At 40.2% G+C, this 27,797-nt stretch overlaps 1 protein-coding gene across 4 annotated transcripts; it reads right to left on the bottom strand.

Annotated features, from left to right (window-relative positions):
* Positions 1-2: 2 nt before the first annotated feature.
* UBXN2A (UBX domain protein 2A) lies at positions 3-27,797 on the bottom strand. Of its 4 annotated transcripts, none has more exons than XM_039529403.1 (7): positions 27,659-27,797; positions 22,733-22,786; positions 19,473-19,608; positions 10,897-11,006; positions 8,685-8,819; positions 3,971-4,132; positions 3-1,307 (listed from the first exon to the last, which is right to left on the bottom strand). In XM_039529403.1, the coding sequence occupies exons 2-7, from the start codon at positions 22,771-22,773 to the stop codon at positions 1,115-1,117; spliced, it is 777 nt and encodes a 258-aa protein (XP_039385337.1). In that variant the 5' UTR covers positions 22,774-22,786; positions 27,659-27,797; the 3' UTR covers positions 3-1,114. The 4 variants fall into 4 exon arrangements, with proteins under 4 accessions (XP_039385337.1, XP_039385335.1, XP_039385339.1 ...); XM_039529401.1 differs by lacking the exon at positions 27,659-27,797 and adding an exon at positions 27,514-27,644; XM_039529405.1 differs by lacking the exon at positions 27,659-27,797 and adding an exon at positions 27,372-27,390.

Here is a 27,797-nt window from a genome sequence, read left to right as displayed (position 1 = left end):
AATAGAGAAGGAAACAGCTTTATTGCCAAAATAAGGGTTTTAAAATGTTATTGGAAGACTTACATGTGCAAATTAGCTCTGCCCATAGTTGGCAATTTGGCATAGATGAAGGTTTGTATTTTCACTATATATTTCTCTATCGCCATCTTTCATCTACCGTTAGAACTACTGGGTGTCATGCTTGTGTCTTACATGGTTCAGAATGGATTACGCTGCTAGTAGCACAAGTAGTTCAAAGCACACCTGTCATGACATTCCATGTCTTGGGGATGGGAACAGAGCTGCCAGTGAGGCAAGCAGCTACTTCAACCATTAGGAAAAGCAAATCTCAGGAGTTTATGATGTAACACCTCACGTACAGTATGCAATGGAGCCAACTCATTCTTGTCTTGAGATGTTCTCATGTGCACAAGTGTAATACAGGCTTTGAAAGGGAAGTCCCAAAATTCAGATTTTGTTAAACTTCATTGCAGTAGCTTTTCATGATTTCTTTATTTTAAAGAGTTTCTATGGAAATAGTGAAAAGTGTTTACATGTACGTCTGCCATTGAAGCATCTGTAATCTAAACATTAGGGTAAGAGACTCACAACCTGAAATTGACTTATAGAAACATGAGTGAAACCAAGTGGTTTAGTTTCACTGTCCAAACTGAAGTGAAAAAATAAAATGATTAAATTTGACTTAATTTTCCACTTAAATTGCTGTTAGTAACACAAGTCTTTTAGAATCGTGATTTTAACCCAAACATGCCTTTAAAAGGCCATCAGTGCTTTCTAGCTAGGAGGAACTTAGATGATGGTCCCTGTCTTACTAGGTTACCTCTGCTTCATTACTGCCATTCTCCAAATACTGAAACGCTTAGAAAATACCTCAAACTACAGCACAAAACACACATTTTGCTCTTTAAGAAGAGTGCAGCTTTGTGGAGATGATACAGTGCATCCAGATATTGCTGTTCAGGGTTTTTTTGGTTTTGTCTAGTTTAGTTCAACTTATATGTAGACTTTTGGTGAGTTGAACGCTAATTTGTTCGGGTAAGTCTTTATGGTTTTTTGGCCATTACTTGCAGCAGCAGTTCTACTGTCATAATCAAGGTACTTCTAAAACCAAAGACTATGAAAAACTTCTGAAAGGCTCAGTTGTTTTCTGAAGTCTCTGAACTATAACAGCATTTTGCAAATTAGCTTCCTCCAGAGTGAGAGTCTCATCCAGCAGCTCTAGGAAAGGAAGAGATGTGGTCAGGCAGAAAGGAACACTTCCCTGCGATCCTTGATATTTTGTTATGAAGTCTCTGACATGGCTTATTCTGAAAAAGTAAAGAAAAAAACCCAGCAAGTTACAATCCTTCTAAGCATTTGAGTCAATTGTTTCAAGAGGTGTGGGGTTGAGCACAAGTCATGCACACAATGCAGCACATATGCAGGCTCTGTGACAGTTTCCAAAGTATGATTCTTGCACAGCTAGTGGAACTAATTTTTATATACTATACATACTCTCTTTTTCAGCCATGAGTTGCAATAAACCCCTATAGGTAATCTACACAACACATTCCCACAGCACTCACTATGACCCAGTAACTGGCATGCTAGCTGAACACTACAAATTCTTTAGTGCCTTCATTCTGGTTTCTCTTTAATTCTGCACATAAAATACCCTGAAATTCTACCTGCTCTGTGACTTCAGGCATGTCACCTGGGACCCTTCACCAGCACTATATTAATGTTGGATATGGAAGTTGTGAAATTTACACTTGAACTATTTAAGATCAGAAGCACATACTGGTTTTTCCCTTATCTCAACCCTTAGCCCAAGCACAGCAGTACATATACTAGAGAGAGCTTTTAGCCTCTCTCTGGACCGCCAATGAAAAAACATGTTTATGATAATAATGCTTAAGGATATCACAGTACCATAAAGTCAAGTCTCTTGAATTTGCCTTAACATTTCTATAAGTTATTTTTAACTACAGTGCACGTGTATGCACAACAGACCACAGAAGCTCACTGGTGCACTAGCACACATACAAGTTATGATAGAATAACTGTTTTAAATGTTTTCTGACAATATGGTTATGTGAAAGGGGCTGTTCTTATTTGTCAGATAAGACTGGTCTGAAGAACTTTTAAGATTAATCTATTTGCACTAGGATGAAAACTTGTATTAGGAATTTTAATCTATTCATTTTGAAATAGGAAAAATATTGAACCCTCCAATAATGGGTTTAATAATCAAAATGCAAACGCACCCTTCATTAATAACAACGATCCACTATAGTAATGGATCTATTTGGATTGTACGAGTTTAGAGATCTTTAGAGACAATGAATACTAACAAATGGATCCTCTCAGACTTCTAGTATCTTGTTGAATTCAGAGTCAGCCTGTAACTGCTAAGTCTTCCTTAGTCTGCCATCCTGACTGGGTATAAACCAATATACAGTGTACTAGAGAGCAATACAACCTGAACAGATGTCGAAGTTAAGCTTTATCGTCACTTTACTTGCTTCAGAGAGACATATAGCACAAGATATTCATTCTATATATTACAGTTGTGCTATCAGCATAGTAGACTATAGGAAAAGGTCGCTGAAGGTTGTAGTTCTTCAAACCGATCTCCTTTAGTAGTTGATCCTACTTTCCCCTCAAGAACGTGTACACTGAACTACTGCCTTATCACAGCCACTTGCAGGGCTTGAAAGTTTTACTAGACACCCAGTAGACCTATTAGCCACAGACTGGTTTGAAGTGTTCCACCCACACTGTCAGGACAGACACCTAGATGAGTTCTCTTCCCCCTGCAGGATGCTGGGATTCCACCACCCTTCTGACCTTGGACCCTGCTCAGGTGTGTCTCTGAAAATCTGGATCACCTCCCATAACTCCCTTTGACTGCTGAGAGGGACGAGAAACATTATCTCTCATCTGATGCAAGGGTGGATGGAGTTTCCACTAGTTCTTCTCCCTCAGTTTCCTGGCTGCTTTGTGGGGTGTGTATTTCTGCTACGCTACCTCTCCCCTCCAGCCTCAGTTTTTGGGCCCTCCTCACCAGCAGATTGCCTCAGCAGCACCATCAATCTGAATCTGCCCAGATCATTGCTGCCCACAGGGTTCTCAATAGCAGCAATGAAAGTTGATGAGATTCTGATCCTTTTCACCTCTGCTGAAGCTTAGGAAAGCTATGAGCAGCAGCAGATCTGAATCCTCTTCGTCAGTCTGCAGACACTGGGTTAGAATAAATTCATAACTAGAAGGTTCTTTCTGTAACCATAAGGGCTAGAAAATTTATTTAATTTTAAGGAGTGAAAGCTTAGGCACTTAGACACTGATAGCATTTACCAAGGAGTGCTTTCTACTTGACCCAGGCAAGTGGATTTTTCAAGCCCTCATGTCTGTCATGCTGTCCACCCCGTCCTCACTTGCCACTAGTGTTTAATACCAGCCATGAGCACTCAACTGCTTTTATTAGACAGTTTCTCATTCAAATTCTTTGGAGGAACTTCCTGGAAGACACTTGTCTTTTTGAAGCCAAATGATGTTAAAAATAAATGAGCTGTACAAAAAAGGAAAAACCTTAAACAAAATAAAAATCTGTACTGCCGCTAAAAGATCCCCTATAACAGACCCGCATCAAGGAATTATAGACACCTCAAAAACACTTAACTCCCAGGAAAATGACAAAAATCCAACAGTTATGCCTTGATAAATCGGTATTACGCAGATCTTGATCAATTAACTTGGCAGTCTGTTACATTCATTGGCAGTTACATTTTGCTTTTCTTTCTGCTGCACACAGGGTACACACAGAATTTGATTGGTTTCTCCTACAGGCTTGAAAGGACAAAAAAAGGTCATTTTTATTTGTGTGTATGAGAGGAACTCAGATGATGAGGGGCCATATAAATACTTACAGAATTTCTAGACATATTAGTGTAAAAAAAGAGTTAATGGGATAGTGATAAGATAATCTTACCTATGAGAAACATTAAACTTTTGTACTATCCTTTCCCCATCTGCTAACCAGATCTGGATATTAGTGACTGGTTCCAAATTGTTTAGCGTTATTGAAGGAAGAGGCCTTTTGTTCTCAGCTTCAAGGTCCTTTTTCACTTTAGAAATTATTCTTGGAGTCGCACTGGAAAGAAGAGCCAAACAAGATTATTCAGTGCACATAAAATCATAAGCTAGAACAGTCATCACCTCATCTATTTTGACTGAACCGAAATATTTCTAGGAGGTTCTAAATCCTGTCAGAGTGTACTAACAACTAATGTGCACCAGCCTAGGAATACAAATTGAGGTTGAGGCTTTACTAGAGAGATGCAACAACTCTTCAACTTGACAACTTCAAACATGATGTTAAGGGAGAGAATACCCTATTTCTGTTAATGAAAATAAAAATAATTATTTAAAATAATCTTAAGAGATTGAGAGAGAGAGATTTAAGTGATAAAGATAAGATGTAGAATTAAATGCCTAAAGAACAGGTCTTGATGTTCCGTTGCCTAGGTCTCCTTCACTGGGAGGAAATAAAGTAACACTTTCAGGAATTTGACTGAAGAATTTGCAGGCTAACAGTAATTTGTTGGAGGGCTTAACTGATGTGTGTGGTACTTACCTTTTTATAAAACATAAAAAATAGATTACATTAGTGATGTGTACTGTGCTCTAAGTGTGGTGGAATAAATCTCTCAACACTGAAATAAATAAATAAAGGCTAGTTCTAAATCTTATAAATTATAAACATAATTGCAATAAGTGGTCCAATGTAATAATTTTAGATATTAAGGGTTAAATATGGCTTCCTCGCTTTATGTGGCCTAACTTTTTAATTGTATCATGGTTGATAGATTACAACTATATACAACGTGTACTCAGAGATACACTGCACTTCGACTACAAATATTTAGGTTTAGGTAAAACACAGAGGTACAATGGAAAAACCAAAGTCTTACAGGTTAATTTGATTATTCAAAATCAGTATTAAAAACACGTCAGCAGTCATCCATCTGTTCCGATCCACCTTTCTACTCTCTTTTCTCATACCCTGCTCTTTTGTTCTTTTTGCTGCTCTTGCTTAACCTTATAGCACCTAATTAAATTACAATGGTTCTCCAGACCACAAAAATAAATGTTGAGCAGGCAGCATTGAGGGAGAACAGAAATACATCTAAATCTAACAAGGGGTAACTTCAGCTACTCACATAAGTGGAGGGATAGCGCAGTGGTTTGAGCATTGGCCTGCTAAACCCAGGGTTGTGAGTTCAATCCTTGAGGGGGCCACTTAGGGCTCTGGGGCAAAATCAGTATGTGGTCCTGCTAGTGAAGGCAGGGGGCAGGACTCGATGACTTTTCAGGGTTCCTTCCAGCTCTATGAGATAATATATGGAGATATACCTATTTATATGTATGAAGTGGTCAACTCTCTCACAAAAATGATTGAGAAGCAATTTTTGACACCTTATATTATTAGAGCAGCTAGTTCTACTGCACAAAAAATACTTCAAAGCTACCAAATGTTTATCCAAGTTAAAAAGCTAACAGCCTAGTTTTCAAGTGTATTCCTGTACTATACCTAGAATCACCCTCTTACAAAATTGATGTGTAAAGCCCTCTAGTGGCAGGAAATGAGGCTAAAATACAAGGAGGGGGGGGGGGGGGGAAGAGCCTTCTTACCTTTAGAAACATCATTGCTTTTAAAGGCTTGCTCATTTTACATTCTTTCATCTTTAATTTATGTGATTCTCAAAAGACATTAGACCCTTTGATCTATCCCCTGCCAATGTAAGATTGCTCCCTAAAGTAAGTTTTCTAGTGCTTTGCCTAGTCTAATGGTAAAAGGTTTATGACACACATTGTTTTACCCTAGTGAGGTTACAGCTGACGCACTACTTTTGCCACAAGAGATTTTAGTCTGTCTTTTTGGTTAATGTATTTCTGAGATATAATTTTAAAGTTACATCTTAAGCTTACCAAGATTCAGAACCAAGCTTTTCTATTACAAATCACAAAACCATTAAACACAGTAGTGGAACAGTGGCATACAAACTTACAGACAATACAAAATAATAAAGTATTTTAATGGACGCAAAACTAGGTCTCATTGAGCCCTCTTGCATAACAAAAGAAAAATATATAGTAGTTCAGCTGAATGTGTGTGTGTGTGTGTGTGTGTGTGTGTACACAAGTGTAACAGACTGGTTCCAATGCTGCCATCTCATCTTTCAATAGAAACCACCTGAGGAAGTCACCGGCAGATGTGCCCAAGTCAAGACTATAATATTTGCTCTACCACATTTTCCATTGTTGGGGCTAAGAATTATCCCAACAGAAGTGTTGGTAGCATGTCTATTAGGATTGCTGGATATTAATAAAAGAAGCTTTAACACACACTGCATATCAGTCACAAGTTTAAGGAGGCTGTCCAGTTATACGTTTGGTTCTTTCTACAATTCCCTTGGTAAACTACAAAAAAATGCAAGTGTGGAGAGTAAGGGCTTGTCTACACTTGAAACACCACAGCTGTGCAGTAGCGTTTCAGTGTAGACACTACCTATGCCGATGGGAGGGGTTCTCCCGTCGACCTAGCTCTGTCTACATTGGGTGTTAGGTCAGCTTAAGTGCACTATTCAGGAATGTGAATTTTTCACATCTTTGAAAGACGTAGATGGGTCAACCTAACTTTTTTAGCGTAGACCAGACCTAAATTGTATAGTGCAGCTGAAGTCACACTGGAGCAGATCCTGGACTACAGCATTAATAGCCTACAATTCACCTTAGGAATTCTGTCCCTTCCTAGATCAGTGAAAATAGCATCCTTTCTCTCAGTAGTAATGAATACTTGCCTTAATGAATCATAACATTCTATAGGATAGCCAGTGTTAATTTATGAAGGCAAGTGCATGACACCCAACCCACTCACCCCCAAGCATGGCCTAGGTTTCCAAGACTAGCATGATATTTACTACTTTTATCAAGACAAGCTACAATATATCATTGATTCGACTAACGGGAAAAAAACAAAACCAAGACATTTTAACTTACAAATTTTAACAACAAAAATGCTGAGCAAGTGGTAAAATGTTTCATTGTATGAAACTAGTAAACAGAACACACAGACATTAAAGAATAGCATGTTTCCAGTTTTTAGTTTGTCTGTTGGAAGGCAGGCTCACTACTTGCAATAGCAGGGGTGGGCAAACTTTTTGGCCCGAGGGCCATATCTGGCTGGAGAAATTGCATGCAGGGCCATGAATGTAGGGCTGGGGCAGGGTGCTGGGGTGCGGGAGGGAGTGCGGTGTACAGGAAGGGATTCAGGGCAAGGGGTTGGGGCAGAGGAGGGGATGTGGAGTGCAGGAGGGGGCTCAGGGCAAGGGGTTGGGATTCAGGAGGGGTTCAGGGTGCAGGCTCTGGCCTGGAGCCACTTACCTGCCCTAGCTTTGCACCACTCCCCCAGAAGCGGCTGGCACCACATCCCTGCAGCCCCTGGGTGAGGAGGAGCAGAGGGCTCAGCATGCTGCCCTCGCTTGTGAGTACCTCCCCCAAAGCTCCCATTGGCTGCGGTTCCCCGTTCCTGACCAATGGGAGCTTTGGGGGAGGTACCCACAGGTGAGGGCAGTACGCAGAGCCCTCTGCCCCTCCTCCCCCAGGGGCCACAGGGACATGGTGCCAGCGCTTCCAGGAGTGGCACAGGGCCCATGGCACCACAGGGGTGGCAATCCTGTGGGCTGGATCCAAAGCCCCGATGGGCCAGATCCGGCCAAAGTTTTGCCATTGCCATTTCTCCCTCCATATCTGCAGACATCATTTTAACAGGCAGTTTAATTTGTGTGAAAAAATCTGGAGCATTGATATAACTTCAAATCGAATTAACAATAAGTGTTAATTATGGACTCTGAGGCAAGGACTTAGCTAACAATCAGGCCCGATCAGGGTTACAAAAAAACATTTACTTTATTTACAGTATTTTAGAGCACAGAATTCTCACTAATTCACTTAGAATCACAAGAGCAGCTATCAATTGGGATATTTTTAGACTGGTTATTGGAAATAAGAGGCACATACATAGTTACGTTCATCAAAGGATTGTGCTGACGATCTGCACAGTGTCCCCCCTATGGTAAGCAATATCCCTATTTTACAGATAGAGAAACTAAGGTAGAGAGGTCCCCAGATCAGCACTCAAGTAGCATCTCTGGGTTTAGCATTCAAAAGCTCCTGGGGCATCTAGCCTCAAGATCAATCCTCTAAACCACAATGCCATTTGTAGTGTTTATAAGATCAGTCTAGTTTTAAAACTATCATTAGAATTTCTGCACTAAAGAGATGGGGATTAAAAAGAAAAATAAATCAGTTTAATGTATGGTCTGAAGTAATTTTAAACACTATTTTACTGGGACAAATTACATGGCTGAATACCAAGGAACTTGCTCATTTAGTTGAGATATTCTTGCCCCTTGTAGTCCTAACCTCTAAGTGAATGTCATATTCACCTTTTCTTCATAGACTGCGTCTTGCATAGTTTCCTTTAAAGAGTAAATTCAGTGTTTCTATTTAAATCCTTGTATGGCAGGATAGCATCATTGGAGAAAATACTACTATAGATAGCATACAAAGGATGAAGATATGAGTTATCATTCCCTTACCTCAACCCACTCAGAAGGTATACATCCCATCAGACCACTCACCTGCCTAACCGGTAACCTTGTCCAGAAAAGGGGTGAAATATTGGCTTCTTTAATACATATACCTCGTCTTTCTTATCTTCCACCTTCACATCCAGCTCATCATCAAAAGTCTTTTGTAACTCAAATGGCAACTCCCTTTTAAAAAAAAAACCCAATATGGACAAAATTAAAATAAGGCTCTATGTGAAGAGAAGACAGTAATGATATTTGGTCTAAAAACTGAAACAGCTCTGACTAACATGTGGCTGGCTTATCCATACAAAAGGAGTTAGTGATACTGCAACTATTTTACTAACACATACTCAGCATAATCTGTAAATCACACTAATGAGATACGCATCCATTGCAAATTACTGAATTGTGAAGTAACTAGGAAGTGAAAAAAGCAAAGGGTATTGTGTAAACTATAGTTCAGTTTTAAAAAGATATATCATGAAGTATCAAAACACTACGAAATGTAACACCAGTATCTTTAATAAAAATTGTGAAATGTTAATACACCTCTATCTCGATATAACGCTGTCCTCAGGAGCCAAAAAAAAAAATCTTACTGTTTTATAGGTGAAACCACATTATATTGAACTTGCTTTGATCCGCCAGAGCGTGCAGCCCCCCCGAGCGCTGCTTTACTGCATTCTATCCAAATTCGTGTTATATCGGGTCGCATTACATTGGGGTAGAGGTGTACTAGACATTACAGCATGTTAATTCTTTGGTAATGGGATAAAGACCACCTTTGACACAGAATTCCTTTTTAAGACAGATAGTATGGAAACCCATTTGATTAACAGGTATAACTACAGACTAAGCAAAATAAGGTAGGTATTTTAGCATTTTCTATAGAGGATCACTAATATCTATGATCTTTAGTGAATTAAACACTGTTTGGCTAACAATATTTTATTCACATTTAACTACCTTCCAGGGACCATCTGAAAGCTCACAGCTTGTAATTATTTCACTAGAAGATAAGCTTGTCCACTCTACCCCCCCCCCCCCCTCGCCTTCCCCTAGCAGCATATGGGTATTTATAGATTCAGAGTTGTGTACTTCCCCAGCTAATGACAGGCTGCTCGTGATTATGGATAGGAGCACATATCCTTGTATGCTGCATTCACAGAGGAGAATGATTTTATAGCAAATTTATGAAACAACGTTTTTGAAGTGCTGCTAACACGGAATTAGACCCGAAACAATGTGGAAAGGAAGATTTGTAATTTAAAAGACAATGGCTAAAATTCATATAGCTGTAAAAAAATGTTTACCTTGATTTAGATTTTGCTTAAATAGTGAATTAGTGTGTGGGAGGGGAGGGGGAAGGTAATTGACTGAAACCCTGACCGACCTTAAGTTTTACAAAAATTAATGGGCAGTGGCCACAGATGCCCCCCCACAAACATGCCTCAAACTTGACCAGGCTGAGTATCCACAACCACAATGAAAACACCTCGAGTACTGCCTGGTCTACACTCAAGTTAATCAAACTACTGGCAGGCACTTGGTCTTGTCCTCTATTCTGTATTGTACCTTTAGAGTAAGATCTTCACGGCATGGATTCTGTTTTTGTCTATTTCAGGACTTCTGAGTGTGTAACCATAGCATCTAAAAGCTATTATATTGGCTGGACATTAATTCTTGCAGTGTTAGGATATGTCTACGCTACAGCAGCTATAGTGGCACAGCTATGGTGCTGCAGCACTGTACTGTAGATGGTTCCCAATTTTTCAAAGCCCTGGGCAATATAAGCTAGGTCAATTTAACAGGCATTAGATTAGGTTTCACTGCAATTGGGAGGTGTGATTCCCAGCATGGGTAGATAAACTTGTGCTCAGCTTAAGCTAACATGCTAAAGATAGCAGGGTAGATTTTGGTACAGGCAGCGGCTTGGGCTCAGACCCAGGGAGCAGGGCAGGCTTGGATTCAGGTGACTAACCTGAGCTGCCAACAGTGCCACAGCGTCTACACTGCTATTTTGCAGTGTGCTAGCTCAAGTTGAGCCAGCATGAGTCTGTCTACCTGTGCTGGCAATCACACCTTCCAGCTGCAGTGCAGACATACCCTGAATGCCCAGTTTAGGCAACAGCAGTATAAATTCATACAGAGCTGTTGCAGTGTATAAGCAAAGCAACTGTGTTACAAGGTCATGCAGCATTCAAGTATAATGTACAAAGTACATTAACACAATCTGGCTCAGTAGACAAAGCTCACTTGCCCTTTTTTAATTGAATCCAAGAACTGCTGGTTTGCAACATCTTTGTAGCTTCTGAGTTCACCGTCATTTACTGTAAATCCATTTTTCCATAGTTTAATAATTATATCAGCCTGTGAAGTAAACACAATGAAGTCATCGGAAAACAACTCAATATACTAGCATCTCCTTATGGTTTTAGCTCATCCACTCAAGGGACTGAAAATTACACCGGCACAAGTCTCGCTATAATCCATCTTGGGCCAGTGCCAGCACAAAACACAGCAACAGCAAGGGACAAAAAATGACGACATTTGTAATTTCTAAATATCTTCATTTCTAGACCTGACAGCAGAAGACCTTGCACCTCTGAAAAGCAGAATCAGAATGGTTAAAGGCATTTGGGTTAAAGTTCACAAGGCAAGAATTTATCAACCACATTACTCCAGTTACCATCTTCATCTTCCACTCCATGCCACATTGTGGCCACTAAAAAGTTATCAAACAACTCTTATCTTGAGAAATGCTAGATCTAGAATCCTAGCTTTTGCATTATTCAACATTCTGCTTTCACTTGAATTTTGAGAGGTGTAGTCGAGAGAGAAGTTAGAGCACAGGATTTCTGCAACTAATTCCCATCTCTGGCTGATTTGCTCTGTAATCTTGAACAAGCCACTTGAAACTTGTTTGCCATCTGTAATAGTCACCTTCCTAACAGGGGTACTGTGAGTCATGTTTTTCAAGTGCTTTACAGATCTTTAAATAAAAGTTGCTATATAAACACTGACTACTAGACAGAAAGGCTACTTACCAGTAAGTATAATTTGAGTGTAACTGTCCCACAAGCTCATAACAGTTTTATATGCAAAAGCTTGATCCACTGAATCTACTTCTACCCTTGTCTCCATAGACCACAAATCTAGAAGACTTAGGTAAGACTTTAGCCCTGCTTACAGAGGACACGACCCTTTTTCCACAACTAAACTACTAGGAGAGGCTAAGCTACACAAATCTAGCAGTCAAGGGAAAATGCAGTCCAGCTGATTGATTGACTAAGACTAAAGTCGGACAACTTTATGAGGAAATTTGGAATGTAAGTGAAACAAAACCAAAAAACCCCCACAAAAAAACAAAAACAGTCACTTTAACCATAAGAAATGGTCAGCCACCAGGACTGGAATCTCATTGACCCTCCTGGCAGATATCACTATTACCAGGAATACAGTCGCTAGAGATTGCTTGCTACACCAGAGGTTCTCAAACTAGGGGTCGGGAGTCCTCAGGGGATCGCAAGGTTATTTCATATGGGGGGAATCATGAGCTGTCAGACTCCACCTCAAACCCTGCTTTGCCTCCAGTATTTATAATGGTGTTAAATATATACAAATGTCTTTTTAATTTATAAGGGGTGGTCGCACCCAGAGGCTTACTATGTGAAAGGGATCACCAGTACAAAAGTTTGAGAACCACTGTGCTACAGCATCTTATTATGTTTGTGACTTGCAGAATTTGTGGCCCTCCCAGAGAGCAATTCAAACCCAGATTTGTTAAGGCACCATTGTAGCATGATCCACGCAGGCAGCTTTAGGGATTTTATGCTGCTCAGACGAAAGATCACTAGAGCATCTAGTTTAGCTCCCAACACTGAGAAGTGGCTCTCAATCTCTTCTATACTGGTACCCACTTTTCCATAGCAGAACTCCCCCATTCTGGAACTCTGCTTCCATTTAGCAGTTTGGGTTGGGCAAGGGGAACCCAACCGCCAGATACCAATGGATGATCCCCAGGTTAAGAACCCAGGCACCCAAGCTGGAAGTCCAAGTACCAGAACTAACATGTCCAATTGGGAGTTCATTCAACTAGAGCCTTGTCCTACCTATTCTGGATGACTTTTCAAAGTAAGGGTATTGGAGAGAATACATACAGCAATCTTTTATCCAGATCAGAAGTAGTATGTGTCATGAAAAAAAAATTCCTTTAGACAGACAATTTATACCCTGGGGAATCCAGATATACAGAGAATCTTTGTTCTTTCATGAACCGATACAGAGTAAATTTTCATAATCCACAAGTCATTTAAAATATTGCCAGAGCACATCTGACTATTTCAAAAGCTTATTTAATCTGTCTAATTTGTGGACTTTGCACTACTGCCTAATGCATCTTTCCAATGTCAATGAGACTTGGAGGAGGATTTGACCTGGAGTGTATTCAGATAGTATGTATGGCATTTTAAAAGGTGTTTGGTCATCTAAGTCTACTGACTACTGAAATTAAAAAGTCTTGACAGGTATCTGGGCAGTTGGCCACACTTACAGTATATAAAATACTAAGTACCAGTGCAGAATTCAAAATCAGTTTTCAACTAACTGGAAATTCATGTGAATTAGGTTTGAAGTTGTATCAAATCAGAAGTGTGTGCCAAACCTACACAGTATTTGTTATGCAAACAGATATCTTAGAATCTGTTTGATGAGAAGAATCCCTCTTTGCTTCCCCTATGACTCCCCTCCTCCCGTGTAAATAAGCCTATATACAGGATGAATAGAAATTTGCAGCATGCACAATAGGCATGTGGCAATTCTCCAAAAAGAGAGCCATTTTTGGAGTTTTAAGTACTTACCCCACACGCACCAATATTATGTATCATTTGAAAGCTTATTTTAATCTACATTTAGATGAGGTATGACGTGGAGCTGTCAAGTGGTGCCATAAGCCTGTAGGCAAGGTGAAACAATGGTATCCAAACTGAGAATGTCATTTTTTGAACAATTCTAGAAACACTGCAGTATGACTACAGTTTTTACTGTTTAAGTTCATTTCAACACCTTAATGTGGTGTTTATTGGTCAGTTACCAAACAACAACAATGTATGAAAAGATTTTTTTATTGGTTTTGCATGAGCAACTATTTTTCCCCAGAAATGATGGTGGTTAGCAAAAAAGACGAACAACATTTTGCAGTATACCAACATGAATTGTTTTCACATCACATTCTTAATTGTAAAAATATCTGAAAAAAGTGAGTACAATAGTTTTCTATATTTTCAATTGAGATTTGGTGATCAGATCAATCTCACAATGAAGGTTGTGCACCAGCAGCAGTAACGTGCATGCCCATAGTTTGTACTACATTGTTAATTCGTAATGTAATACGTCTCCATTTGTAAGATATTGTACATAAAAATGTAGCATCTACTCTGCCTGATAGAAAGTTTTAATATGTAATTGCCTATGCATGCATATCAGCTTTTGAAATACTCTAGAAACTATCTTTTTAAATTCAGTGACACTTATGCACAGGGTAGTATTAAAGACAATACACTGCTTCATACTTGGATTCAGTCGAAGTGCTGACTAAACAAAAATAGCAATTTTCACACTAACATACTAACTACAGGCCTGTAAGCCTGACTTCAATACCGGGCAAACTGGTTGAAACTATAATAAAGAACAATATTGTCAGACATATAGATGAACATAATTTGTTGAGGAAGACTCAACATGGTTTTAGTAAAGGGAAATCATGCCTCACCAATCTACTAGAGTTCTTTGAGGGGGTCAACAAGCATGTGTACCAAGCGGATCCAGTGGATATAGCATACTTAGATTTTCAGAAAGCCTTTGACAAGGTCCCTCACCAACGGCTCTTATGCAAAGTAAGCTGACACGGGATAAGAGGGAAGGTGCTCTCCTGGATTGGTAACTGGTTAAAATATAGGAAACAAAGATATAAATGGTCAGTTTTCAGACTGGAGACAGGTAAATAGTGGTGTCCCCCCAGGGTTCTGTTCTGGGACCAGTCTTATTCAACATATTCATAAATGATCTGGAAAAAGGGGTAAACAGTGAGGCGGCAAGATTTGCAGATGATACAAAATTATTAAGACCCAGGCAGACTGCGAAGAGCTACAAAAGGATCTCTCAAAACTGGGTGACTGGGAAACAAAAATGGAAGATGAAATTTAAATGTCGATAAATGCAAACTAATGCACATTCAAAAGCATACTCCCAACTATACATATAAGATGATGGGGTCTAAATTAACTCTTACCACTCAAGAAAGATCTTGGAGTCATTGTGGATAGTTCTCTGAAAATATCCAATGTGCAGCAGCAATCAAAAAAGTGAACAGAATGCTGGGAATAATTAAGAAGGGGATAGAAAATAGGACAGAAAATATCATGTTGCCTCTATATAAATCCATGGTACGCCCACATCTTGAATACTGTGTGCAGATGTGGTCGCTCCATCTCAAAAGAGATATACTGGAATTGGAAAAAGTTCAGAAAAGGGGGAAAAATGATTAGGGGTATGGAATGGCTTCCATATGAGGAGAGATTAATAAGACTGGGACTTTTCAGCTTGGAAAAGAGACGACTAAGGGGAAATATGATTGGGGTCTGTAAATCATGACTGGTGTAGAGAAAGTAGATAAGTGTTGTTTACTACTTCTCATAACACAAGAGCTAGGCAGCAGGTTTAAAACAAAAGGAAGTATTTCTTCACACAATGCACAGTCAACCTGTGGAACTCCTTGCCAGAGGATGTGGTGAAGGCCAAGTCCATAACAGGTTTCAAAAAAGAACTAGATAAATTCATGGAGGTTAGGTCCATTAATGGCTATTAGCCAGGATTGGCAGGAATGGTGTCCCTAGCCTCTGTTTGCTAGAAGCTGGGAATGAGCGACAGGGGATGGATCATTTGATGATTACCTGTTCTGTTCATTCCTTTTGGGGCACCTGGCACTGGCCACTGTCAGAAGACAGGATACTGGGCTAGACGGACCTTTGGTCTGACCCAGTAGGGCCATTCTTATGTTCTTATCTAATTTAACGCAAATCTGTATACTGTACAAAATAAAAAAATTGAGGTAGTGGTATCGCATTACTAATAATATACTTTAGGTATTTTACCTCTATAGGAAAGTTACAGAATATGTAGACATGAGGCTACAAAAATCTTAAAGAGAAAAAGACTCCACAAACTTTGAGAAGTATGTTATTTGTCAAGAAAAAAAATCGAAAGAATGTAAACTTGTCCGAAGCAACCAGGGCTGGGCAGAATTCTGTGGTGCTGGCAGCAAAAGCCAAGAGAGATTAATTGTATTGGTAGTGTCAAGGTTCCTTCCCCACTCTGAACTCTAGGGTACAGATGTAGGGACCTGCATGAGAACCTCTAAGCTTAATTACCAGCTTAGATCTGGTTTTACTGCCACCACCCAAATCCTTTAAGAGTTATTTGGGAAACTCTGTCTACTTCCCCCCAGACTATCTCCCTCCCAGTAGCCTTGAGAGACTTCTCCACCAAGTTCCTAGTGAACACAGATCCAAACCCTTGGATCTTAAAACAAGGAGAAATCTATCAGGTTCTTAAAAAGAAGGCTTTTAATTAAAAAAAGAAAGGTAAAAATCATCTCTGTAAAATCAGGATGGAAAATAACTTTACAGGGTAATCAGATTCACAAAGCCCAGAGGGAACCCCCCCCCCCCCCCCAGCCTTAGGTTCAAAGTCACAGCAAACAGAGGTAAATCCTCTTAGCCAAAAGGAACATTTACAAGTTGAGAAAACAAAGATAAAACGAACACGCCTTGCCTGGCTGTTACTTACAAGTTTGAAATATGAGAGACTGGTTCAGAAAGATTTGGAGCGCAAGGATTGATGTCTGGTCCCTCTTAGTCCCAAGAGCGAACAACCCCCAAAACAAAGAGCACAAACACAAGCCTTCCCCTCCACCAAGATTTGAAAGTATCTTGTCCCCTTATTGGTCCTTTGGGTCAGGTGTCAGCCAGGTTACCTGAGCTTCTTAACCCTTTACAGGTAAAAGGATTTTGGTGTCTCTGGCCAGGAGGGATTTTATAGTATTGTACACAGGAGGGCTGTTCCATTCCCTTCCCTTTATAGTTATGACAGGCAGCTACTGGATTAGTTTTCTAGTTTAGATGATGTGCAACCAATACTCTACCACAGGGGTTGCTTTTAGAAATACACAAGCAAGTAGAACATGGCACATGTCAGAGTTGTATTGAACTAAGAAAGAAAACAGACTCTGATCAGAGAGCATTATATGTTCACCTGCTTCTATAGCCACCAGAGCAAGCAGGTCTTCCTGCCATTGGTCCTGTTGCATTGTTTGCTTGAGAAAACAAAAAAAGCTTCTTAAAATAGAGAGACAAGGTGGTTGAGAAAATGAAGACCTAAAGAAAAGCACTGTGTAAGCTCAAAAGCTTGTCTCTCTCATCAACAGAAACTGGTCCAATAAAAGATACTACCTCACCTTGTCTTTCTAATATCCTGGGACCAAGACAACACCACCACCACTTCATAAAATAGAAACATTTGAGAGAGCAACCAATATAAGAAAGGCAACACTTCAAAGATGAGATGACATTGTGCAGAAGACTTAATTTGAGGATGCAGTTTAATCACTCAACATGGCCTTTCTTCCTACTTGAGTATAATTAATCTTAAAGCAAACCATCTAGTTACACTGTAACAATAGTCACTTTATGACACTGAAGAGTCAATGAGCTGATAACATGCAGACAATGATCTTATCTATAAGAAAGTTCTTCTGTCCAAGCTGCTACAAAGGAATAAAACCCTACTTTCCTCTGAGATGTAAAAAACTGCAAGCTATTCCAATAGCAAAATTACCGGCGAGTTTAGAAAAAAAAGAAAAACCACCACTGTTTCTGCAAATTCATTCCATGCACAGCAAGGACAAAGTGAGAGTACGATTATTTTATGCAGCACAATAAAAATAGCTGATGCTATTCAAGCTGCTAGTAACCTGCAGCAGGAATTTAAGTGATCCAAATGTTTTGTGGATGTTCTTCTGGCAAGTGAGCCTGATGAACAGCTTTCAAATGAACAAATGGCTGGTGCAGTGCAGAAATAAAAGACCCACAGAGACCTGAATTGCTTAACCCTCAATCTAGGCATCAAAAAGGAAAAGTCAGTCACCAAACTCCCACCACAGGAGGAGAGTTTTGAAGAGCATATCAGAAGAGCATCTTGACAAACAACGATTTGGATTTCTTTGCACATAGGTAAACCAGATATTGGATTACCATTGCAACATGGATGGAAAAATATGAATGTTGAACTATTTCCTGTATTCTTCAAGGGCCCAATGGCATCTGAGTTTCTACAAGACCTTATTTGTGCCTGTACCAGTCAGGGGTCACTGCATAATCAATTGTGTCTGTAGTTAGAACAATCTTTGCTGCACTGAACTGTGTACATGCCAAGTCAATGAAGACTGTGGTAACCCACACACTTTTGACAGAGTCATGCTGATGAATAAGATGATAGTGATGTTGACTAAAAGTATCACCAGCGCTATTACATTTCAATGATACCTGTACACATGTATTATCAGATTTTGTTTTACCCTTTAGATAGCTGTTGTGATGCTTTGAGGTCCCAAAGAAATCCAGTTTTATGTCTTGAAATAATACAGTCATAAAACTAACAAGAATGAAGGCAAATATTTAAACATGCTGATGGTGTCATTGTTTATCCCGTTTCTATGGTAATGGAACATAATCCCTCACATCAAAGTAGACATATAAAGGCATTCAAATGATGTATGACTGGTGGGGGAAATGTGTGTAGAGAGGGTACATTAAGTTTACCAAACTGGTGGCAGCTAACGCTCGCCTTCGAGTAGTGGGCATGGTCCACCTAAAGAGAGTAGGGCACCCAGCCAAATTATACTCCCTTACAAATACTTTTTACATGTGAAGGCACAGTAGCAAGACCCTTGCCTCCTCCAAATTCTTCCTTGGAATTGCCTTAGTCCAAAAAGCCTATTAACTCCTGTCCCTCCCAATCCCCATGCAACGATAGGGAGTGTGAGAGAAAGACAAGACACATGGCGCTACAGACCAGTGCAAAGCATCCCACTGTCGCATCTCATTTCTCATCTGCTCACTGTCCATTTAGGCCTTATCTACCCAAAAAAAAAATTGCACCTATTTAATCAGTGTGCAATCTGATTCACCTAAATGCTTGAAGTGGACACTCTTGCATTGATTTCACTATAGTTGTTACTTTAATCAGTTTTCCAGCCATTTAAGTAGTCCAAAACTGATCAATATAGACTTTTAGAATCCCAGTTAGTATTGAATTATTACTTTTTAAATTAAAATGTGTGAAGACTTCACTATTATTCTCATTAGCATAGTGAAGTTTTCTTCAACTAGTTTAGGCACACCATAAAATAAGCTCAATACATTTTGGAGGGAACACATATACACCATTATGGCACTCTCTCTCACCTCTGTCCAACATCAAAACCTCGGGTTGCATATTCCTCTCTGCTGTACACTGCCGTGGGGATGCTCTTCTGCATGCTTTGCCATCATTCTTGAGAACAAAGGGTTCATTACTCCAGTTCCACAGGATTTGGTCTCCATGGCAAGTTCTCCTAGCTAACCAGATGATTTCCACATGGAAGTCTGCTTGGTAGTTACTATTGGTACATTACCTTCACCAGGTAAATTGGGTAGAAACCCTGCTGGTTTTCAGGAATTTATACCCAGCATGATAAAACATTGATTATAGTGAATACAAATTAAAAGGCTGACCACTTACTTCATTCTTAACTTTACTTGGTGGCATGCATATAGCACCAACCTTCTGAGCTTCTTCAAAAAGGTTATCAACAAAAAATTCACAGCTTTGCTCTGTACCACTAGGAATTTGGTCATCGGTTCCTTGTTTACACACCCTACAAAATAAAAATAAATGATTCGTTTAGGAGACACATTAAAGGTCACAAGAAATTCCATACCAAAAGGTCTTTTCCTCCCCATATCCCATGTATTCTGTAATTTGTTAGAAAACAGTAACTAGAACAGCCTTGTGGACCATTTTAATATGCATTGTTCGCTGTACTATTGTGTGATGGGTTGGGTCACAGAAACCCCCTTGGGAACTGCCAACTGATGTGCCAAGACTACTTCTGCCCCTGCTTTCCTGCCCTGGCAGCTTAGAACTTCAGTGCCCTGCCTGGTTTGAGCCAGACCCACTAACCTGCTGCAAACCCAGACCCAGGTCTGAACCACGTCCCTTAACACCTGTAGGCTTAAACTGAAAGCAGCTTACAGAAATGTCCCTGTCTTTAACACTCAGATGCCCAACTCCCAATGGGGTCTAAACCCCAAATAAGTCCGTTTTACCCTGTATAAAGCGTATACAGAGTAAACTCAAATTGTTCGCCCTCTATAACACTGATAGAGAGATGCACAGCTGGTCCCCCCCCCCAAAGGTATTAATACATACTCTGTTAATTAATAAGTAAAAAGTTATTTTATTAAATACAGAAAGTAGGATTTAAGTGGTTCCAAGTAGTAACAGACAGAAGTAAATTACCAAGTAAAATAAAACAAAACATGCAAATCTAAGCCTAATACAGTATTAAAACTGAATACAGTTAAAGTCTCACCCTCAGAGATGTTTCAATATTTTTCCCCCCCCACAGACTGGACACCTTCCTTGTCTGGGCACAATCCTTTCCCCTGGTACAGCCCTTGTTCCAGCTCAGATGGTAGCTAGAGGATTTCTCATGAGAGCTACCCCCTTTGTTCTGTTCCACCCACTTATATATCTTGTGCATAAGGTGGGAATCCTTTGTCCCTCTGGGTTCCCACCCCTCCTTCTCAACGGAAAAACACCAGCTTAAAGATGGATTCCAGTTCAGGTGACATGATCATGTCACTGTAAGACCCTGACTCATAGGAAGGCCTGCCTGCAAACAGAGCTATCCACAGTTAGTTGTCCTGGTTAATGGGAGCCATCAAGGTTCCAAACCACCATTAATGGCCCACACTTTGCATAATTACAATAGACCCTCAGAGTTATATTTCATATTTCTAGCTTCAGAAACAAGAATGATACATTTATACAAATAGGATGACCACACTAAGTAGATTATAAGCTTTGTAATGATACCTTACAAGAGATCTTTTGCATGAAGCATATTCCAGTTACATTATATTCATATTATTTTATGAAAATATGCTAGAGTGCAACATCACATTCTTTTCATGAAAAGGCTCAGCCTATAGCAGATTCACATTATGCCATTCTTCTGATGTGCAAAGTGAGTACAAAGGGAATTAAATTCATCCATACTGAAGCTTCTAAATTTGGAATCCAACTCTATGAGAGGATGTGTTTTCTTCCTGTTACTACAGCAAGTCAGAAAACTTGCATGTCAGAGTCAACCCTGCCACTAAGAAAAACATTTGCTGTTGTCTGAGTTAGCTTTCACTGAGCCACTTCTGCAAAAATACATGCATCTTCAGAGATAAAATTCAAAAGTCACTTACAAAACAAAAGATGTCTCTATATCAGTTATTCTCATATTTAATTTTCTGTTTATTTGCCCTTCACCCTCAGATCCCTAAAATCTTCGTGACATTTGTGGTCTTTAGCACTACAATTGATAAACTTGGGTATAGCTGTCTCCCAGTGCTACTCTAGCCTACTGGAAGCCTATATAACAGAAGGCTTTGATATTTTGGAAATGAGCCTGGTGTGAAAGCCTACAAAACATTTTACTATTAAGTACAAATTTCCACCCACAGTGCTACGTACACAGTGTAAAGAAACAGAGTCCTCTTTACTATATTACCTTTTCATTGACTAGAAACTAGATAGTTCATTCAGAATGATTGATTACTTCTTAGTTTAATTTCTCAGACGGGATTATGCAGTATTTGACTTCTACGATAAGCATTACTGAGGAGCTCACACAAGTTTATTTAATTTAGCACTTCAAGAAGTATTTCAAACACTTCAAATAATCCCAACTCTTATAATAAAGAAAACTGAATATATTTTTCCTAAATTGGGACTTCATGTTAGAATGAATGTTCATGAAAAAGTATTGTTCATTTGAATGGCTCAGTATATTAATTAGGTCTGTTTGTATTAACAAGAATCTTCATTGCAGAGTTTGTGGTATGACCAATTTTAGCATAAAAATGTTAGACACAAGTTCAACATTTTTAAACGAAGTAAAACAATCTTACTGGTTTAGTGACATCAAGAAAAAGTTAACAATTCCCACCCCCAATCCCTATTTTCACTACATCATTACGATGAATTGTCCCTCTCGCCCCTCCCACAAAAGATCAGATAAACTATTAGCATTTATTAAGGCATTTACAGTGTTTTTCCTTAAAACCTTATGCCTTAATAGGCATAAAAACTAGACATCTTCACATATAATGTAAAGGCTTCCAGTGGGTCAAAGTAGAAAGGCAGACAGATTTATGATTTTACTTGTAAGCATATATGTTCATGCAGCCACTTGGAAAGCTTCCACCCCTATAATTTGTGATTGCAGTTATATGAGAAGTGTTCTGCAAAAGCAATTTCCCTCTTCTAAAAAAAAAACAACAAAAACTAAAATGTATGTGGAGCAGATGGACAAAGTGAACACAGATCCTCAACACAGTGCTTTTGTTTTTAATCGCAAGTGTTCCTCAGTGCTTTATAATAAAAAGAACTCAGTGATGTGGGATAATAGGAGCAGAAACATTTGCTCTAGCCAGCCGGTTAGTTATGGCAGCTTTGTACTTCAAGAGGCAGTGAGAAACAAACCAACAAGAGATGTACTAGCCTAACAAAAAGATTCATAAAATGTCACGGGATTCTATTTCAACTTTCATTCCTGAAGGCAGGAGCCAAATAAAACATGTGCATATCAAACCATAGTCACTAAATCAATAATATTTTTTTATAAAAGCTACAGAAGGTTTGCTTTATTATTAATTAATAATATGTTGAATAAAGAGATGGTACACGACAGGACAGAACCATACGAAGAAAAAATAAGCACCTACCATTCTTCTTTTAAAGTTTCAATTTTGTCTACATCTTTCATGCTGCTGCTTCCCCTAAATCATGAAAAGAAATTTTTTAAGAAACAGGCAAAATTATTAACACATTTAACACACTTTTGAAGGCTATAAATTGTTTACAGTTTCTCTATGGTTAAAAGAGATTCTGTGTCAATACTTCACATAGGAAGATTTCAGATTCCTTAGTCTCCAGCTGGTTCTTTGCTTTTCCTGTGGCTTCTAATTTGGTCATGAATATTCGTAGCACCCTTTTCAGCCTCAAACATTAGAAGGAGGAAGATTGGGTTATTACATTTTCTCAATGCACTCAATTCCCCCCCCCCCCAGAAAAAAACAACGTGGATGCAAAAATATCCCCTCATTCTTATGCTAATTTAGAAAACAAGTCATCCTCATTTTCACATATTTAGTTGAAACTTGTCTCAGATTTTGACAGCAGCGCGCCCTCAGACGGTTGCAGAAAAACATAATGTTGTCGCAGGCATCCTTTGTAACTTGCCATCAACGACCTTCAATTTAACAATGTGTATAAGCAAAAGATGCAGTGTCTCAGACTTTAAGGTCAGAAGGGACCATTATGATCATCTGGTCTGACCTCCTGCACAACGCAGGCCACACAATCTCACCCATCCACTTCTATAACAAACCCCTAACCTATGTCTGAGTTACTGAAGTCCTCAAATTAAGGCTTCCCTGTTCTCCAATAAATTGGTGCAGTGTCCCAGAAACTGGCTACATCAAGTCATGATTCTTGTTGTATATGTGGCAAGAGACTAAATCCTGGATTTTCAAGCACTAAATATACAACAGGATTAGTGTGCTGAGTCAGCAGGACTGAAAAGTACCATATTGTTCTTGTGCTATCTCCTGATCTCTCCACAAAGAGAGATATTAAGCCACAAAAACAAAATAAAAACTAAAGCTCTGACATGCCAATAGTAGCAGAAAAATTCCTAGCAAGGCTGGAACCACATTTAAAGGGCCTGATCCTGCAAAGTGCTGGGCACCACCTTGTTGAAAGGGCTCACCACCTTGCAGGATCAGGTTCCAAAGCACCACACTGTGGGTATTTCAGAATAGAGAACAGTTAACACCATTCCCAATACTTCCCAAATAGCCAGGCAAAACCAAGTGTTCCTCCCCTAACTTACTATCTAATAAGCCCCCAAAAGAAGTGTAAGAGAATAAAAGCCAATCTTGGCCAAAAATACATAATCTTATTTACTTAGCCAAATAAATATTTATGCTAAACAGGATATTAATTTTCTCATCTTTACATATAAAACCCCTAAAAACAACAAAGAAGTTTATAACAGTAATGCAGATACACCCTAAAAAATATCAATACTACTATAATAAGTTTCTAAATGTATTTACTCTTTTCTTTAACTGGTTAGAGTATGCAATATTTCTTGTATCGGTCAAAAGACTACAGTTAATGTCCCTCTAACACCGCATATAAAATGTCCTTGCTCCATTTTACAGTGCTGTAATAGTACATATATAAGCAAAGCCACGCTTTTACATAAAGGCTTGTTTACATATTTGACCTACCTAAAAAAATCTGCATTTTTTAAATATTTGCATTATTAAAAACAAGGTAAATTTACTTCTATATTCAACTTGAAGTTGAATATGTATAGAATATTCATATATTCAATATTCAAGTCTAGAACCCATGTAATTTTACAGTAATGAAAAAATGAAGTTAAAATGTAATCAGAATTATTATAAAACACATGACAGGCAGAAGCAAGTCTTCAAAACTAAGTTTTTACTCTACTAAAGAGGCAGTACACAAACTTATCCAGCTGCGAAAGACACAGAGAGTGGGCACATAGAGCTGCTGAGGAGGGGTCACACAGACCGGGGTTCGGAAGGGCTAGTGGGGGAGAGATAGACTGGGGCAGGGGCACAGGAGCTAGCTGGTGACAGCATTGAGCCATGGGCTGAATGGGAATGGGGGTGCAGGGCATGAGGACGGGGGAGGCAGGGTAGGAGCAGAGAGCCACATGGGGATGGAGCGTGGCTGAGTGGGGGCAGGGCCACATGGGGACGGGAGAGGATAGGTGGCTGCGAGGAGAGGGGCAGGGACACATAGGAACAGGGGAGGACGGGGTAGCTGAGTGTGGGTGCAAAGATACACGGGGACAGGCAAATGTTCCTTGATTGAATGGAGAGGCTAGGGGTCAGCCAGGTCTGCATGGGCCAGGCTTCCCAATTCCCTAACAATCCCTCCCCACCCAAAAAAAATGTTCCATAATTCTCCCGCCCACACCCAACAACCCTCTCCAGGTTCATTCCCAGGCTCCTTCCCAGCAATTACTTCCATCTTCCTCAGCTCCTCTGTTAGCCCTGATTCCACAAAGCCTCTTCACTGCTTCTGAGGGGTGTGGGAAATCTGTTTCTGTATTGTAGTTTAAATGAATTATTACTCAAAGTCCTCTATTAATATGCCTAGTAAGGAATCTATTTGTCAAAGAACATTTACTGAATCTTTTTTGTTGTCTTTATGGTTACAGACATACTTGCTGACAGGTATTTTGAAATAAACTACCAAAAGAATTGAAACTGGTGTGACTTTATTGTGTTATTTTGACAAAATAAAATATGCAGAATTTTAAAATACTATGCACAGAATTAATTTTTTTGGCACAGAATTCCCCCGGGAGCATACTAAAGACAAATCAATCCAATTCACACAAATAATTTCACTCCGAGTCAAACTTTTGTTGGACATTTCTAGCTATCACTCAAAACTATATACTATAAATTTACCTTTAGTTTCACAAAAATGTGCACTTACACTTTAAAAACTTTTCAGCCATCAAAACATGCACATCTGTGTAATCATACCTGTAAGTCATATCTTTCCTTCCTCATCCTGTTTCCTCGTGTACATTACATTCTCACATGTCTCTCAAGTCCATCATTTAGACTCCAACCATGAGACTGAGGCCTCAAACTATAAATTCGTTGGAACATGGACCTGTCATATGCATTCTTGTGGGTACAAAATTTCTAATAAAAACTGTTTCTCAGTTATAACTGTTAACCTCCCACAAATTAAGTTTCAAGTGAGGAAAACAGTTAGATCCAACCTCACTGCTTCTCTTGTTTCAAAGGACAGCTACATTAGCACACCCATATTTGGAGTGCAGGGAGTAGATACACTGAATTATTCCCCCCCCCCCCCTTAGGAGGAAGAAGTGACAGAGCCATGAGAGGAAGAGCATTAAACACTGCCTACTACAGATATTAAAATGGATTATAAATGCTTTGGAACAGGGACTAATCATTTACTATCTGATTTATTATTGATCATTTGTATTATCATAGCACTTAGAACCCTAGTCATGGACCAGGACCTCATTGTGCTAGGTACTGTACAAACACAGATGAGACCATCCCCAACCCAAAGAGTACAAGGAAACAGACAAGTGCCTTATTCCCTCCCCCCTTAAAAAAACAAAACAAAACCACACACTACCAGAAAATATTTTCAGTTTTTGTTTTTCCCACTCCATTCTTGCCCAAGGAGAATATTTTTGTTTTCTAAAACAAAACAAAAAAAACCACACCACCACCATTTCTGTTTTTTAAATCATCAAGTCTCAACCAAAACTGTTATCTTCCACATCTTCATTACGGTCAAGAAGTCACTGTGCTGAAGAGTTTTGATAAGCTCCAGTTAAAGTGACATTATGCAATATCATAAGCCATAAATTATCCAAATATACAGCAAGCTACCCTAACCTTTGAGCATATAAACTTATAATCTTAACAAGATCACATACCCACTATCTGAACTGTCAAATGCAAAAAGGATAAAATTCCAGACTCCTTAAATGCATGTTGCCATCCATTTGGGTGATGATGCAGTACATTGGAGGTTTGCATGGCTGCCACCACTGCCAGGACCTTACCCTAACTCAAAGCAGACTTGTTTTCTGCAATAACTGACAACCACAGCTCTGCCAGATTCTTTTTAATGACCGATTTGTAGTGTCCTATTGACATTTAGCAAAGCTACGCCTGGTATACCACCCAGCACTCACTTCGAGAGAATGCAAGTAACAGCACAGGAAATATCATCAGGCTTGCGTACGCTGCCTTATTTTATTTCCAACTACTCAGGTCTCCAAGAATAACCCACGACGCCACCTCACCACGCAGAGCAACAAAACCAAGGGGAAGGAAGGACAGACCTGTTCATCACATGCTCTGACACGCCACAATCTCACACACTTTCAAAACAGAAGGGCGGTCAGTTAAATAATCGCTGAGGCGGGGGCCGGGTGTCAATGAGCCGCAAGAAACAAGACACCACGCTGGTGTTATATCCGAGACCCTAGGTCTCTCCCCGGATTGGGGCTGCACCGCTTTCTAACGCTCACACTTGCACGGAGGGAAGGATTTTGCTCTGTGTGCGTCGCTGAGATTCAGCTGCAAAACTCCCAGGGCTCTCCCCGCCCCTCTCTCCTGCCGGCAGTAGGTCCCCGCCTTTGCGAGGCTGCCCCTTTAGGGACAGACACTGCAAACTCGACACAGTTACGTTTCCCAGCAGGCAAAACTCACGGTGCCCATTCAATCCCCCTCCCCCGGCGGCACCTGCACACACCTCCGGGCAGGGATTGCCGCCCCTCCTGCCCAGCCCGCCGTTCCAGCCTGCGCAACACCGAAGCCAGCAGCTCACCCCTGTGTAGCGCACCCGCTACCGCCGCCGCTGCCACCACCCCGCTCCGCCCGCGGCCCCCGCTCACCTGGCGCCGCCGCAGCCCGCAGGGCGGGCGCTACAATGTATCAAACCCCCGCGTTCCACACACGCTCCCGCCGGCCCAGCCAGCAGGGCCGGGGCGCCCCCTTCCTTCCGCCCACTCGGGGGCGGGGCCCGCAGAGCCCTCTTACCTCACGTGACCTGCTCTTTGTCCTCCATGGGGCTAGAGCTGCAGCCGCTGTTGAGCAGTCCCGGCCTTGGCCCTATTGGTTGGTTCCGGGAGGAGGGCAGACGCGGGGCTGGGACGCAACCCTGAGGTTGTTTTTGTTC

Source organism: Mauremys reevesii, linkage group 3 (genome assembly GCF_016161935.1).
Source record: "Mauremys reevesii isolate NIE-2019 linkage group 3, ASM1616193v1, whole genome shotgun sequence".
In the NCBI taxonomy this organism is placed as follows: Eukaryota; Metazoa; Chordata; order Testudines; family Geoemydidae; genus Mauremys; species Mauremys reevesii.
The sequence above is the reverse complement of the archived record's forward strand: the minus strand, read 5'-3'. Positions and strand labels throughout refer to the sequence as shown.